The sequence below is a fragment of the Notamacropus eugenii genome, chromosome 1, assembly GCF_028372415.1.
Source record: "Notamacropus eugenii isolate mMacEug1 chromosome 1, mMacEug1.pri_v2, whole genome shotgun sequence".
Taxonomy (NCBI): Eukaryota; Metazoa; Chordata; class Mammalia; order Diprotodontia; family Macropodidae; genus Notamacropus; species Notamacropus eugenii.
The window spans coordinates 526,407,572-526,424,524 of record NC_092872.1 but is presented as its reverse complement, the minus strand read 5'-3'; the positions used below and the strand labels follow the sequence as shown (position 1 = coordinate 526,424,524).

Below are 16,953 nucleotides of genomic sequence, written 5' to 3'. Positions count from 1 at the left end.
GATGTTTTCTCTCAGATGTCAGATTCCAATGGCTTAATGATATTTAATAAGTTTGACCAGTTTCTGAAGGAAGTTTTGAAGCTCCCTACAGCTGTTTTTGAAGGCCCTTCTTTTGGGTACACAGAACATTCAGTACGAACATGTTTTCCACAGCAGGTAAGTACAATTGCTCTTCTATAATATTCTTAGATGCTTAGAGCTAGAAGGAATTTAATCCTCTTACTTTGAGGTAGATTTGACTACCCAACTGCTTCTGAAATGGTTTCTAGAATATGAAGGACTTAGGGATGGAGGGTTGGGAGAACTGAAAAATAAAATTGGGCAAAGGGACCATTTTGTAATAAAAAAAACTTTTTGTTTGTGCATGTTTCTGAAAAAAAAACAAACCATAAAATCTGAAATATTTTGGTTTATGATGCGTAATAGCTTTCCTTCCCTCTAGATGCAACTTCCTAAAACTTAATCTAAGTTTTATAAGTGGGTTGTAATATACATTGGTAGAAGTTCCCTATGTTGATAAAACCATAGATCCTTTGTGTACAAATTTTATTAAAATATCTCATTTTTAATTTTAAGACACAGTGTTCACTAGGTCTTTACTCAGAAGATCAGTTTAACGAGTGGACAGTGTGAGATGATTGCATTCAGTAGTTCATCTAAAAAAAAGTTTTAGTGAAATATAAATAAGCTCAATGTGCATCAACGGGGTGATATAGTAGCCAGAAATGCTAATTTGATTTTAGATTACATTGAGAGATGTAGCATCCAGAGCTGGTTATGTCATAGTCCTATCGTACTTGACCTTTGTCAGACCATACCTAGAGTATTGTATTCTGTTCTTGGCACTACATTTTAAGGACATTGATTAGTTAGGCAGTATTGATAGGAGGATAATCCGTATGGTAAAAGGTGTTGAGATCATGTTTTAGGAGGATTATTTTAATGTAATTAAGGATATTTAGCCTTAAAAAAAAGACTTGGGAAGGAAGTAAATAGCTTTCTTTAAATATTTGAAAGGCTTTCATATAGAAGAGGGATTAGACTTCTTCCTGGCCTTCAAAGGTACAACTAAAAGCAGTGATCTTTCTTACAGAAAGACAGATTTTTAATACTAATTTTACTTAATTTTCTTTTAGAAAAACAGATTTTGTAAGGAAAAACTTCTTAAGAATGAGAACTTTCCAAGAGTGGAATTATGTTGCAGTCTAGGGGACTGGGAACACTGAAATTCAAGGCCAAAGGTTATGGGTCTTCCTTGAAAGAATTCAACCACTCAAGCCTTCTTTCAGTCCAGGTAGTTTATTAAAACACTGGTTGTGGTGGTCAAGATTCCTAGTGAGACTACACATTTGATAGGGACAAGACTGATGTTTTTATAGGGAAAAAGACTGTGGCAAGATTTGGATGGGATTAAGGAGTGGCAAATTGCCTGGTGTGGTCAGAGGTAACAGAGAAGGAAGCCTTGGACTGGGTTGGGGGACACAGTGAAAGAGCAGTTGAAAGGATTGCTGGAATGGGCTGTTGTCTCAGGCAAATGCCAGGGATCTGAATTCAGAGGCATAAAAAGAAAGAAAGTGTGCTCACTTAATGTGTTTGTAGTGTCATGGAGAAAAACCAGTATAATGTAAGTTAAAGATGACTTTATAGATGACAAGATGTGGATGGTCCTGTTTGACCCTAACACGTGCTAATTACATCAAACCCAGGAAAACTGTAGAAATTCATGAATATGATCCACAGTCATGCAAACATTTTGTTTTAACCACTCACACAAGAAATCCAAGAGGATAGAAAAGACCTATTATCCAAATTATGACATCAATTAATTGGACAACCTAAAGCACTTCCTCATTCCTAAGGCAGTGAGTGCATTTGTGTGTGTGTGCACATGCATGTGTGCTGAGTAGAGAAAAATAATTCAAAATCACACAAATAAAAATCAGGCGTAACTGAAAATGATCCAAGAAAAGTGCTAAAATATTTTTTTAATAGCATGGAGAAACTGAAACAATTGAAATATAAAAAACAGAACATACTGAAGAAAATATCTTGAGATTCTGAGAAATATGCACAAATGGATAAAAAATAATTATGTTAAACAGTAACTTCAACACAGGAAAAAATAAGAAGAACCAAAATAAGACTTTTTAGAAAGCAAAAAATATTATAAAAGGAGCTAAAACTAGTCTTTGGGAGTGATAAGAAAAACAGAAAGATGAGTTTACAACAAGGACATTGTTTCTGATTCCTTCATTCTGCATTGTGCAGAAACTACTCTTTATATATTCTCCTTTGAGTGGATTTTATTAATATACTTAATATGCTCCTTAGAAAAGGAGATGGTCAAAGAGAATCTGCTGGACAATAAGTGCAGTGATCTCAGTAAAGTAAAGAACTCTAGTAATATTGCATTTTCAGCTATTAATAATGATGTTCTAGAAGATATTTCTTCTGAAAAAATCTTAGTCATTTTTTATTAATCTTATTTCACCTCATCTATGAAGCTACTGAGAATCTTTTATGTACAACTGCTAACAATATTTGGTTATTTAAGCATATTTAATGGGAAATCCATTTTGATAATGCTGTTGCAAAATCAGCACCAGGAGGAAAGTTGGATTGAGAATGGCAGAGAAACATATTTCTACTTTCTTCATTTTCCTCTTTTGTAAATATGAAAGCTTTTTACATGAGTACAGACTCTTTGTTATAAGCATAGATATGTTCCGTTAGGCTAGTAGCATTTGGAAATGCATATTTTATTTGACAGTATTTGTAAATAATGTCTTCTCAAAGTAACTTTCAATGTGGAAATACTTCCATATGCCATAAATATTGACTAGGAAAGAAAAGGCTTTACCAGTTTTCTAAGTGGAGAGAAAAATACAATTTAATGACTTTTGTATACAAAACTATGCTATTTCATGTACAAATTTAGTAATTCTGTCTCCTTAGAAGTAAAAGTAAATGGCATTTCAGGACTATGGCATCACAATTCCAGTAAAGGTAAATAGAGGGTCTCATTATAAAATAGAATTAGCAGGAATTCACTGATAATTTATATAGATTGTAAACATATCAACTAAAGAAAATAAAATTATGACAAATGAATGAGTGAAAAATATTTATTGAGTACTTACTATGTACAGAGTATAGTGTGAAGTACTGAAAATACTCAAAGGAGAGATAGTCCCTGCCTTCAAGGAGCTTACATTCTAAAAGGAGGAGACAGTACGTACGGGAGTTAAGTTACAGGAATGATGAGCAGAGTGATAGGGCAGTTAAATCAGTCAGTAAACATTTGTTATGCACTTAAAATATGCTGGGCACTGAGAACATGGACTGAGAACATGAAAGAAAAAAAGGCAGGCCCTCAAAGGACTTACAATCTAATGGAGGAAAACAAGACATAAAAGGAAGTTCTAAGGAGGTGAGGGTAAGGGAAGGTAAGCAGTTCAGGTTGAATGATTGTGGATCATATTCAGGAATTTCTAGAGTTTCCTGGGCATGATGTCAGGGATGAACAGGAGCATCCAGATCTTGTCATCTGTAAAGTTGTCTCCATGACATTGCAAACACATTAGGTGAGCATACTTTCTCCTGTTTTATGCCTCATCTGTTATTAATATGGAAGAAATATAAACTACTCTTTCATTTTAGTTCAGTTTGTCAAATGTACATTATTTAATGTTTAAGCATCTCTTTGGAAAGAGTTTCTATCCGCACAATAATACCTATAAAATAAGAGACTTTTCCCTGACGCTTTCCTCAACCCACATTTTATGTTAATTGTGAATTACTTGATGAAATCCCATAACAGTGGTAAAACAGAAGCACATAACTTCACTTAGGATCTTTTCATACAAACCAAAGAGGTCAGTGTTTATAGTTGCACTTTGCCTGGAATAAGATGTCTTCCTGAAAATAACTGTTCCCTCTTTTGGTATGGTCACTATTAAACAAAAGGGACACCTTTCTTCATTTAGTTGACAATATATTCTTACTAGTTATTTAGTCCCTAAGCACTTATTAAGTGCTTAAGTCATGTCGGGCTTCTTGCTAAGGACTGGGGATACAGTGAAAGGCAAAAACAGTCCTTACCTTCCAGGAACTCAACATTCTGCTAGACATCAGGCAAAATAACTAGGTGCATACAAGATATGAAGAAAGTATATGAAATGTAATCTCCATGAATATGACACTGAGGTGAGTGGGATGATCAGGAAAAGTCTTCAAAATAAGGTGTTATTTGAGGTCAATCTTAAAAGAAGCCATGAAAATGAAGAGGCAGAGGTGAAGGGGAAAAGCATTACAGGAGGTACTGTGGTAAGACTTGGAGATGAAGTGTTATTTGTCAACATCAGCAAGAAGACCAGTATTCCGTATAACAGAATACATGCAGGGGAGTAATGTATAAGAAGATTGTAAAGGGAGAAAGGATCCACATTGAGAAGAGATTTAAGTGACTAAGGATATTGTATTTGATCCTAGAGATAATAAGAAACACTGGATTTTGTTGAGTAGAGGGTAATACAGACAGAACTACATTTTAGGAGAATCATTTTGTATAGTAGAGGGATTGCAGTAGGAAGAGAAAAAGAGTCAGAAAGACCAATTAGAAAGCTTTTACAATAGTCTAGGTAATTAAGGTGGTGGTAGTTTGAATGGAGAGAAGGGATATATATGAGATATTGTGCAAGTAGAAAGAATAAGATGGAGAGAGTGAAAAGTTGGATGACATCATGGCTGAGAGAGTCCACAAATCTGGGAAAATAATGGTCACCTTGACAGTGACAAGAAAGTTAGGAAGATAAGAGGATTGAGAGATAAGTTTATTTTGGATATTCTGAGTTTGAGATGCATATGTGACATCTAGTTTGAGATGTCAAACTATAATGTGGGATTATGGTTTAGGAAAGAGATTAAAGTTCAATACATTGATATGGAGATCATTTGCACAGAGATGAAAATTGAACCTGTGGGACCTGATGAGGACCTTATCACGAAATAAAGTAGTATGGATTAAAAACAGGAAGTGCCCAGAACAGAGCTTTGCTTAGTGAACATGACATGGATGAAAATCCAGTGGACATTGATGGGTGGTCATATGAGTGAGAGTAAGGAGAAACTGGTGTTCTGAAAACAAGAGAGGAGAGATTGTATCCAGGAGAAGATGGTCAGCATTGAGAGGCCAAAAGGATGAAGACTGAGAAAGTACGATTAGATTTGTCAAGAGATGATTGGTAGTGTTTGAAAGGGTAGTTTTTGTTAAATGGTTATGTGAGAAACTAGATTGCAAGGGATTAAGTAGAGTAGAGGAAGTGGAAGTACCTAGTATAGGTGGATTTCTTAAGCAGTTCAGCTTAGAAAAGGAGGAGAAATAAAAAAAGATAGATATTAGGCATGGTTGGATCCAATGAAGTGAGACTATGGGCATATTTTTAGGTAGCCAAGATGAATCTAATGACTAGGGAGAGAGCAGAGAGAGGGGGGATGATGTTAGGCCCAATCTGTTGGAGAAAATGTGGAACTTGTAAATGGATTGGCTTTATGAAGGAGAAAGGACATTTCTTCATCCAAGATAGGAGTGATTAAGGAGATAGTAGGGGAAGATATCTGAGTGATATGACAGAATGAAGAGAGGAGAAGGGCCTTTTCATTTGAATGACCTCAAATTTTTTTGTCTTGTATTAGGTGAGGTTCTTCTTCATTTTCTTTTTTTTTTTGGTATTTATTATTTAATTTTCTCCCAGTTACATGTCAAAACAGTTTTTTCCATTAAAAAAAACCAAAACCTTGAGTTCCAAATTCTCTCCCTTCCTCCCTACCCCCTCCTTCATCGAGGAAGCAAGCAATTCCATATAAGTTATATATGTGTAGTTACACAAAACGTATCCATAATAGTCATATAGTGAAAGAAAACAGACCAAAAAACTCAAGAAAAGTAAAAAAAAAAAAAAAAAAAACCAAACCCACAAAAATTGCTTCATTCTGTATTTAGATACCATAAGTTCTTTCTCTGGGGATGGATAACATTTTTCATCCGCAGTCCTTCAGAGTTGTTATAGATTGTTATATTGGTGAGAATAGCTAAGTCATTCATAGCTGATCATCTTAAATACTGTGGTTACATTTTACCCAGTACATTTCACTTTGTATCAACCCATGTAAGTTTTTCCAGGTTTCCCTGAGAGCATTCTGCTCATCATTTGTTATAGTACAATAGTATTCCATCATAATTACATACCACAACTTATTCAGTCATTCCCCAATTGATGGGCATCCCCTCGATTTCTAATTCTTTTTTTTTTTAAATTTATTTATTTAACTTTTAACATTCATTTTCACAAAATTTTGGGTTCCAAATTTTCTCCCCATTTGTCCCCTCCCCCCACCCCAAAACACCGAGCATTCTAATTGCCCCTATCACCAATCTGCCTTCTCTTCTGTCATCTCTCTCTGCCCTTGTCCCCTTCTTCTCTTTTGTCCTGTAGGGCCAAATAACTTTCTATACACCTTTACCTGTATTTCTTATTTCCTAGTAGCAGGAACAGTCTTGACAGTTGTTCCTAAAACTTTGAGTTCCAACTTCTCTTCATCCCTCCCTCCCCACCCCTTCCCTTTGGAAGGCAAGCAATTCAATATAGGCCATATCTGTGTAGTTTTGCAAATGACTTCCATAATAGTTGTGTTGTGTAAGACTAACTATATTTCCCTCCATCCTATCCTGCCCCCCATTGCTTCTATTCTCTCTTTTGATCCTGTCCCTCCCCAAGAGTGTTGACTTCAAATTGCTCCCTCCTCCCCATGCCCTCCCTTCCATCCTCCCCCCCACCCTGCTTATCCCCTTCTCCCCCACTTTCCTGTATTGTAAGATAGGTTTTCATACCAAAATGAGTGTGCATTTTATTCCTTCCTTTAGTGGAATGGGATGAGAGTAAACTTCATGTTTTTCTCTCACCTCCCCTCTTTATCCCTCCACTAAAAAGTCTTTTGCTTGCCTCTTTTATGAGAGATAATTTAGCCCATTCCATTTCTCCCTTTTTCCTCCCAATATATTTCTCTCTCACTGCTGAATTTCATTTTTTTAAAGATATGATCCCATCCTCTTCAATTCACTCTGTGCATTCTGTCTCTGTGTGTGTGCATGTGCATGTGCGTGTGCGTGTGTGTGTGTAATCCCACCCACTACCCAGATACTGAAAAGTTTCAAGAGTTACAAATATTGTCTTTCCATGTAGGAATATAAACAGTTCAACTTTAGTTAAGTCCCTTATGACTTCTCTTTGCTGTTTACCTTTTCGTGCTTGTCTTCATTCTTGTGTTTGAAAGTCAAATTTTCTTTTCAGCTCTGGTCTTTTCATCAAGAATGCTTGAAAGTCCTCTATTTCACTGAAAGACCATTTTTTCCCCTGAAGTATTATACTCAGTTTTGCTGGGTAGGTGATTCTTGGTTTTAGTTCTAGTTCCTTTGACTTCTGGAATATGATATTCCACGCCCTTCAATCCCTTAATGTAGAAGCTACTAGATCTTGTGTTATCCTGATTGTATTTCCACAATACTTCAATTGTTTCTAGCTGCTTGCAATATTTTCTTCTTGACCAGGGAACTCTGGAATTTGGCCACAATGTTCCTAGGAGTTTCTCTTTTTGAATCTCTTTAAAGTGGTGATCAGTGGATTCCTTGAATACTTATTTTGCCCTCTGGTTCTAGAATGTCAGGGCAGTTTTCCTTGATAATTTCATGAAAGATGATGTCTAGGCTCTTTTTTTTGATCCTGGCTTTCAGGTAGTCCCATAATTTTTAAATTGTCTCTCCTGGATCTATTTTCCAGGTCAGTTGTTTTTCCAATGAGATATTTCACATTATCTTCCATTTTTTCATTCTTTTGGTTTTGTTTTGTGATTTCTTGGTTTCTCATAAAGTCATTAGCCTCCATCTGTTCCATTCTAATTTTGAAAGAACTATTTTCTTCAGTGAGCTTTTGAATCTCCTTTTCCATTTGGCTAATTCTGCTTTTGAAAGCATTCTCCTCCTCATTGGCTTTTTGAACCTCTTTTGCCAGTTGAATTAGCCTATTTTTCAAGGTGTTATTTTCTTCAGCATTTTTTTGGGTCTCCTTTAGCAGGGTGTGGACCTGCTTTTCATGCTTTACCTGCATCTCTGTCATTTCTCTTCCCAGTTTTTCCTCCACCTCTCTAACTTGATTTTCAAAATCCTTTTTGAGCTCTTCCATGGCCTGAGCCCATTGGGTGGGCTGGGATACAGAAGCCTTGACTTCTGTGTCTTTCCCTGATGGTAAGCATTGTTCTTCCTCATCCAAAAGGAAGGGAGGATATACCTGTTCACCAAAAAAGTAACCTTCTATAGTCTTATTTTTTTTCCCTTTTCTGGGCATTTCCCAGCTAGTGACTTTGCCTCCAGATCTTCCCAGCCAGTTGGGCTCTGAGATTCAAATGCTGCTTCCCAGCCTCAGGGCTTTGGGCGAGGCCGAGCTGCTATTCAGTGTGAGATTAAGTTCAGGTGCTCAGGTGGGGGCAGGGCCGCCTCACAGGCTCATTTCCCTCAGGGGGTTTATGGGGAGACTTTCAAGAATGGATCTGGGCTTCTTCCTGCTTGGGGAGCCCCTGTCCGTTGCCACCCCCGTTGCTGCCTCCCGAGGGGGCCTGAGTTATGGAGACACCCCGCTCCCCTCCTGGCAAGCCAAAAAGACTCTCACTCACCCCCGGCACCCGTGGGTGGAGGGATCTGCGAGGCTGCTGGAGATTCCCTCCCTGAAGCCTGCTCATATCTGCTCCTCTTGGTGCCTCGTGGCCAAGGCAGGGCTGGTCTGGGCTCTGGGTCAGGGGCTCGACAGACCTTTCGTCGGTTTTTCAGGGTTCTCTGAAACAGAAATCTCCTCCCCTCCGTTGTTCTGTGGCTTCTGCTGCTCCAGAATTTGTTGGGAGTTCTTTTTTTACAGATATTTTATGGGCTGTGGGTTCGGAGCTAGCGTATGTGAATCTTTCTACTCTGCCATCTTGGCTCCTCCCCCTAATTATTTTTTTTTAACAAACAAAAATAAAATTTATTTGTTGTGTAACAAATAACTAAGATTAATTTTTTTATAAAAACAATTCCTTTCAGATACTCTGATTAACCTTTAAGTGACATAAAAAAGCTTCAGCATCATCATTTTTAATGCCAGTATTTTACACAATTTAGATATAGTGGTTGAAGTAAGTTTTAGCAGTAAAAAACACAAAAAAGAAAAGCAAAAAAAGGAAGAAAAAGGAAAGTAACCCACTGAGAAGCTTATATATCTGGTAAGGTTTTGTTAGTATCAATTTTTAAAATTACATCCAGATTTTGAATTACCCTAATTGTCATCCCAGCCAATTATCTATTGTTGTATTCCAGGTACTTTGTAAGCAAAATTGAACTAATAAACATAACACCCAATTATTGGATTGTCTGTAGAGAATCTGCTGTATAGTATTGGGTTTAGAATTGAAAGTCTTGAATTAAGCTACAACTTTTAAGTATTTGGTTCCACTGATTAAAAATGAAGTTTTAAGAAGTCTGCTTCTGTGGTAAATTTCTAGAATTAAATTACAAACACAAAGCATTATATTGTAAATTGTTGTTGTTGTTGTTGTTGTTTCTGCGTTCATCCTTTGTTCCCGAAGACCATTCCATCAGAGAATTGACGACATGACTTATATCATGCTGTTGAAGAAGTATTTGTTGAAGAGTAAATGCTAAGAACAGTCAAACTGTTAAAATTCTGACCTTTCAAAACACTAAGTTTCTATAAAGCAAAATTTGGAAAACCAACATTTGCCTTTAAGGTCTCAAAAACATTTCACTACCAGCTGAAGTGCTAATATGTGAACTCTAAAGTTACACCTGTCCACTTCAACTGCAAACTCAACATAGAAACAATTTCAATTTCTAATTCTTTACTCCCAGAAAAGAGCTGCTATGTATTTTTTTGTACATATTGGTCCTTTTCCTTTTTTTAAATCTTTTTTGGGAACAGACCTAATAGTGGTATTCCTGTGTCAAAGGGTATGCATGATTTATAGCCCTTTGGGCATAGCTCCAAATTGCACTATAGAATGGTTTAAACAGTTCACAACTCTGACAACAGTACATTAATGTCTCACTTTTCCAATATCCCCTCCAATATTTGTCATTTACTTTTTCTGTCTTATTATCTTACCCAATATATAAGAAGTAGTATCTCAGAATTGTTTTAACTTGCATTTCTCCAATCCATAGTGAGTTAGAATATTTTTTCATGTTGCTGTTCTTTCTCACTTTAATTACATCATCTGAAAACTGATTATATATTTTGATCATTTGTCAGTTGGGGAATGGCTTCCGTTTTTATAAATTTGACACAGTTCTCTGTATGTTAGAGAAATGAGAACTTTATCAGAGAAATTTGCTTCAGAAATTTTTTTCACAGTTACTATTACTAACTGTATTTCCCTCCATCCTGTTCCCTCTACCCTAGTTTATTCTATTCTCTTCTTTCACCCTATCCCACCTCAAAAGTGTTTTGCTTCTGATTGCTCCTTCTTCCAATCTGCTCTCCCTTCTATCATCTCCCTCCTTCTAGTTTCCTGTAGGGTAAGATACATTTCTACACCCTTGTACATATACAATGCTTGTTTATCTTATTTCCCAGTTACATGTAAAAACAATCTTTAAGATTCATTTTTAAGACTTTGAGTTCCAAATTCTCTCCTTTATTTCCCCTACCCCGAGAAGGCAAGCAATTTGATATAGATTATATATGTGTAGTTAGGCAAAACACTGTAATACTTATGTTGTGAAAGACTAACTGTATTTTCCTCCATATTATCTTGCCCTTTGTTTATTCTGTTCTCTCCTTTCACCCTGTTCCTCTTCAAAAGGGTTTGCTTATAATTACCCCTTCCCCCAATCTGCCCTCCCTTCTATCATCACCCCCTGTTATCCCTTTCCCCCAAGATAGATTTCCATACCTGTTTGGCCTAGAGGCCGATGGGCTACCCAAGTCTTCTTACCTTTCGTCCAGGTCTTCGGTGGCCAACGGGATAAACGTATTGAGAGAAGAGACTTTCCAGAGTCAAACAAGGGTTAGGCTTTATTCAGGGTCTTAGTTATGTATCCATATGCAGGATGAGTTCTTCCCCAGGAGAAAGGAACCCTCCTCCTCCCAAGGGGCAAGGATCATACAGCAAGAAGATGGGAGCGGAAGAGGGGAGGGACCCCCGGAGGGGACCCTGCAGCAAGAAGAGGGCCTTCAGGCTTTCCTGTCCCTACTTAAGCTCTCCCAGCCACATAGTTTGCACGTGGATACCGTGTGTGCTCTCGGCCCCTAGCTGATTAACAACAGGTATGCTCAGACCACGAACCAATCTCAAGGGTGGGATGCTCTCCCCAGCAAGTTTCCCACTGAGAAGAGGTGGAAATACACAAGATAGCTTGTGTTTCACACCTCAATCCCCAGCTGTTCCCTGGGGAGCCTCGTGAGAACTCTGAGGTTTAGAAGTCCTCACTTTTACCTGCCCGAGACTGTTCACGTGAAAACTGAGCTTACACTCCCAACACATACCCAATTAAGTGTGTATGTTATTCCTTCCTTAAGCCAAATCTGATAAAAGTAAGGTTCACTCATTCCCTCTTACCTTCCCCTTCTCCTCCTCCACTGTAGAAGCTTTTTTTTTTGCCTCATTTATGTGAGACAATCTACCCTATTCTGCCTCTCCCTTTCTCCTTCTTTCAGTATATTCCTGTCTCATCCCTTAATTTTATTTTTTAGATATCATCCCTTCATATCCATCTCACCCTGTGCCCTCAGCCTATCTATATTCCCTCTGACTACCCTAATAATGAGAAAGGTCTCATAAGTTAGAAATATCACCTTTCCATGTAGGAATATAAACAGTTCAACTTTAATAAGTCCCTTATGATTTCTCTTTCCTGTTTACCTTTTCATGCTTCTCTTGAGTCTTGTATTTAAAAGTCAAATTTTCTGTTTAGCTCTGATCTTTTCTCAATGCATTAAGTTCTTCTATGTGATTGAATGTCAATTTTTTCCCCTCATGGATAACATTCAGTTTTGCTGGATAGACGATTCTTGGTTTTAATTCTAGCTCCTTTGACCTCCGGAATATCATATTCCAGTCCCCAATTCCTTAAAGTAGAAGCTGCTAAATATTGTGTTATCCTGCTTGGGGTTCCACAATACTTGAATTGTTTCTTTTTGGCTGATTGCAATATTTTCTCCTTGACCTGGAAACTCTGGAATTTGACTGTAATATTCCTGGGAGTTTTCATTTTTAGATCTCTTTCAGGAGGTGATCAGTATATTCTTTCAATTTCTATTTTACCCTCTGGTAGAATATCAGGACAGTTTTCCTTCATAATTTCTTGAAAGATTTAAGCAAGGTTCTTAAAAGAAATAGTGAGTAGGAGTGGGTGCCATTGGAAGCTTAGAGAGACTGGGAAGTAAACATATAGATTGGCAGTAATATAGTCTGATTTTTTTTCTTGAGTCTCTGTTATCTTCCTCACTTTACAAATTGAACCCCCAATACCTCCACAATTATGTCACCTCTAGAACACATTTCTCCCTGTGTACACTTGATCTAATTCATCTGTTTTTTCCTGTCTTTTTTCTCTCTAGTTTCATTTCTGCCTCCTTTGTAAACACATCTGAGACTGATGGTTCAAACCAAATATGGTGGTTCCCCTGGTTTTTGATAAAAAGTTACAAAGATTTTTGCAGTTATTTTTCACATTTCTTTTTGTCATTTTACTTCTTATTTCTTTCTCACATATTCTATCCCAATCCTTAATTTTTTGGGTTTTTTTTAGGGGATTAGATTTGTGATTTCCTTCATATTGGCTGCAGTTATGTAAGATTTTATATATTACATTTTTAGATCATGATGAAATAGAGGTGGTATTATGTAATAATACAGAAATGAAAGGTGTAGGCTTGTGGAATTGCAAAAAACAATAGATTATATATGATAGAGGATAGCAAAGATACTAGATATCAAAACATGAGCATTGGAATTCTCAAGGGCAAGACTGTAAATTCCTATTAAGATTGAGAAAATTAACTAGATGTACCCTAAAATAAAGAATTAACAGTTATATGCCGTTTTAAAAGAGAAGTAGTCAAATCAAGATCAGAACAGAGATGAAACCAATTGAAGATAAGGAAACGACTGGAACGGTAAATGTTAAGAACCGAATTTTTTAAAAGACATTTGAATTATCTGTCTTTTTCCTGGGTGACTATTTTATGACTTGAATCCTTAATGTGATATGCAGTATCTTCATTTCATTATTTTTATTATATATAATTTTTAAATGACTGCAAAATTATCTTGGTAATATATTTTATAGCAAAGTCTGGATGACTTGTTTTCCAAAATGTAGGAGAGATTCACTTCCAGATTTGAGTTGGACTGGATGACATATAATGTAAGATAAACAGTTATCCCAGTCATTGAAATTACTAATGAACAATGAATCATCAAAGCAAAATCAAAAGAACTTAAGTCAGTTATCAGAGATTATCCATCTCTGTGCTAATCAGTTGGGACTCTAAAATTAAATGGAGAATTATTAGCAAAAATATAAGATACTAAAATGTATGGAGGAAGTTTATAGCCTAAATAGGTCAATCTCAGAGAAATCTTTAAGACTTGTGAAAAGATACTAGATTTACATGGATTTACAAATAAATGCTTCACTGTTTTAAAATACAGAGAAAAATGATACATTGTTCAGTTTCTTTTATGAGGCAAATATAATATTGATACCAAAACCAGATAAAGACAAAATGAGAAGAAATTATAAACCAATGTCATTAAGGTTAATCTACACCAAAATATTAGAATATAGTTGTACATCAAAAAAAAATCCATAATGACCAAAAAGGATCTTTAATTGGAATGCAGGAATGATTTATTACAAGGAAAACAGCCCCTACCAATCAAAACAAAATAAAAGGTACACAATTATATAGCATTTATTTATGTTATAAATTCAAAACAGGAAGAGAAGGCTTTTTTTATTTTAAGAAGGCCTTTTCTTTACCAGGATTAAAAGTATATTATAAAATTTCTAGCTAATTCAACAGAGAAGCACCCATGTTCTAGTAGAAAGAAGTATTATATAATACTCACTATACTTGCTTTTCCTATGTGACATAGTTTTAGAAATGTTAGCAGTAAGAATGGGGGAAAGGGGAGGGGAGGAACCATTGGTCCTATGATTTCATTTGTATAGAGACATTTCCTGGTGAGGTAATACTAGCCATCTTCCTACCCTGGACAAGCCTCCACCTTGAGGCTATGCTTTATCTCATTCGCTCTTTGACTTAGTCTGCAAATTTTTTCCATCTTCTCACTTGCTACCTTGCCTTTACTTGCTTTGCCTCTCTTCCCCTCTTTGCTCCTCAGTTCTCCTTTATTTTCCATCTTCCCTCATTAGAATGCAAGCTCTATTAGAGTAAGGACTGTCTTAATAAATGTTTTATCTCTAGCTGTTACCCTTATAGACTCTAAAAATCTTCATCCCAATTCACAATCACAACTAATGTGTGAAGCCACCACCACCCCCATCCCTAAGCAAATCTACCCTTCCTCCTTTGGATCCTGGAGGTACTCTTGAGGGGTAAAGGTGCCTTTTTTTTTAATGCTCTCAGCTCCAGCACACATTTTTTGTGTGTTCTTCCCAATGTTAATCACTGGTGATTAGAATTTCATTTAACCAATTAACATTAATTAGCTTTCACAAAGGGATATTTACTGAGGAGAAATAGCAAGAAACTTTCCTTGAACTTGGGAGTGTTCTACCCTAAATCAATCATTAGTGATTAGAGTCCCAGTTACATTGAACCTGGTAACATCAATTACCTTTTAAAAATTTTTATTTTTAATTCAATTCCAAAATATTTCCCTTCTTTCTGTACCTTTCCTTGAGGGGTTTCCATTGAGAAGGCTAGAAAACACATACATTATGAATATGTATAGTCATTCAAAATAAACTTCTGTATTAGCCATGTCCAGAAAAAAGAAAGAAAGGAAAGAAAGAGAAGAAAACATGTCTCTTTCTGTATTCTGAGTTCATCAGCTCTATTATCTGGAGATAAGTAGCATGTTTCATCATGAGTTCTAGGGGATTGTCATGTAGCTTTTACAAGAGGTTATTTCCTGAGAAAATACAGCAAGAATGGAAGCATAAAATATCCCTTGAGCTGGGGTGTGTGTGTATGTATGTATGTGTGAAGTTTCCCATCTATGGTCTGTCACGTAAAACATTTGCTACTAAGCACTCCTCTCACCAGGCTCCCTTCCCTTTGCAGCATGGCAGCTGCATGAACTGGTGCTTCAGTCATTATTAGGCTCTTCGGGGCCTCTGTTCCTGCCCTACCTGAGCTCTGGCATCGATTCCGGTGCCTGGATTTGAGGTCCTTCTTCTGACATTTTGAAACTCACAAAGTCTCACCCATTGCTAATACTCCTTTTCCTAAAAGCAAGAAAGAACCAACACAAGGAGGCAAAGAATAGAGGCCCTATTCACAGGTTACATGTTGGACTGGGCATGGGGGAAGGTACTATCTTCCTCCTTGGCTTTTGCTGAAAGAGGGGACAATGCCATTCTCTCACCTGAAGGATGCTCACTGCAGTCTCCTTACTACTAGAGAAGGAAAAGGGCAAATTATTTGGTTAGTACTCTGTGTAAACAGTTTGAATTTGAGCTCAACAGGTAATACCTGTGCATGCTCAGAATTAGGAAGCTGGATCCTTCCAATTCAAATCATCGCACCTTTCTGAAAGCAGGTTCCCCAGCCTCTTTCATGTGTGTTGGCAATAGTCAGATCAGTACTTCTCTAAAACTCTTTAGCCTTAGAAGTTTGTTTTCTGTTCTTGTTTTTATTTTTTTTAAAACATAAATACAGGGTGAATGCCTGGTAGAGAGATAATCTCTAACAATGGGCCAGCAATTGGGACCCCAACCCGGCATAAGGAAGACAGTTTCCTAGCCATTTTCCCTTTTTGTTGCTAGAATTGCCTGAGGTATTTCACTACATACTCATACTACCCACAGACAGACATAAGGAAAGATCCATGTGTGGGTTAACTAAAGATTTTTGTGAGAAGTAAAATTGTTATTGTTTAGTCATTTCAGTTGTGTTTGACTCTACCACCCCATTTGGGGTTTCCTTGAAAAAGATAATGGAGTGGTTTGCCATTTCCTTTTCTAGTTCATTTTATGATGAGGAAACTGAGGCAAACAGGGGTAAGTGACTTGTTCAGGATCACACAGCTAGTAGGTGTCTGAGGCCAGATTTGAATTTAGGTCTTCTTAACTCCAGGCCCAGTGCTCTATCCATAGTGTCACCTAGGTGCCAGAAAAAGTAAAATTAGGTTAGCAAAAACACAACAACAGAGTGATAAATAGGTGATCTGTGAATAAATTATTGAACCTGGAGTTAAGAAGACCTACATTTGAACTCTATATTTCTAAAACTCCTAAATGTCCAGATCTGTTAGAACTAGAAGGCAAAATGAAGGTAGATTCAATTGATCACCTCCTAAAAGAACCCCAAAATGAAAAGTTCCTGGGATTTCATGATCAAAATCTAGAGTATTCTTCTCTAAAGAAAAAAATACTTCAAGCATCCAAAAAGAAGCAATTTAAGTGCAAAGGAACCTCAACAAGGATCACGCAAGACTTGGCAGTTTCTATTATAAAGAGCTTCTATTATAAAGGAGAACTTGCAAAGCAATATTTTATAGAGCTAGAAAAAATAATACCAAATTCATCTGGAAGAACAAAAGTTCCAGAATATCAAGGGAATTAATAAAAAGAAATGCTAGGGAAGGTTTCCTAGCCATACTTCCCTAGCCATACCAGATCTTAAATTGTATTATAAAGGAGCAATTATCAAAACC

The 16,953-nt window shown here is 36.8% G+C and overlaps 1 protein-coding gene across 27 annotated transcripts in view; it reads left to right on the top strand.

The window, feature by feature from the left end:
* Window positions 1–16,953, top strand: part of DTNB (dystrobrevin beta) — a 339,638-nt gene that overhangs the window by 93,315 nt on the left and 229,370 nt on the right. For all 27 annotated transcript variants that reach the window (XM_072633900.1, XM_072633909.1, XM_072633915.1 and 24 more), the window contains one exon: window positions 2–156. In XM_072633900.1, the coding sequence (XP_072490001.1) occupies window positions 2–156 (155 nt within the window). The remainder of the gene's footprint in view (window position 1; window positions 157–16,953) is intronic.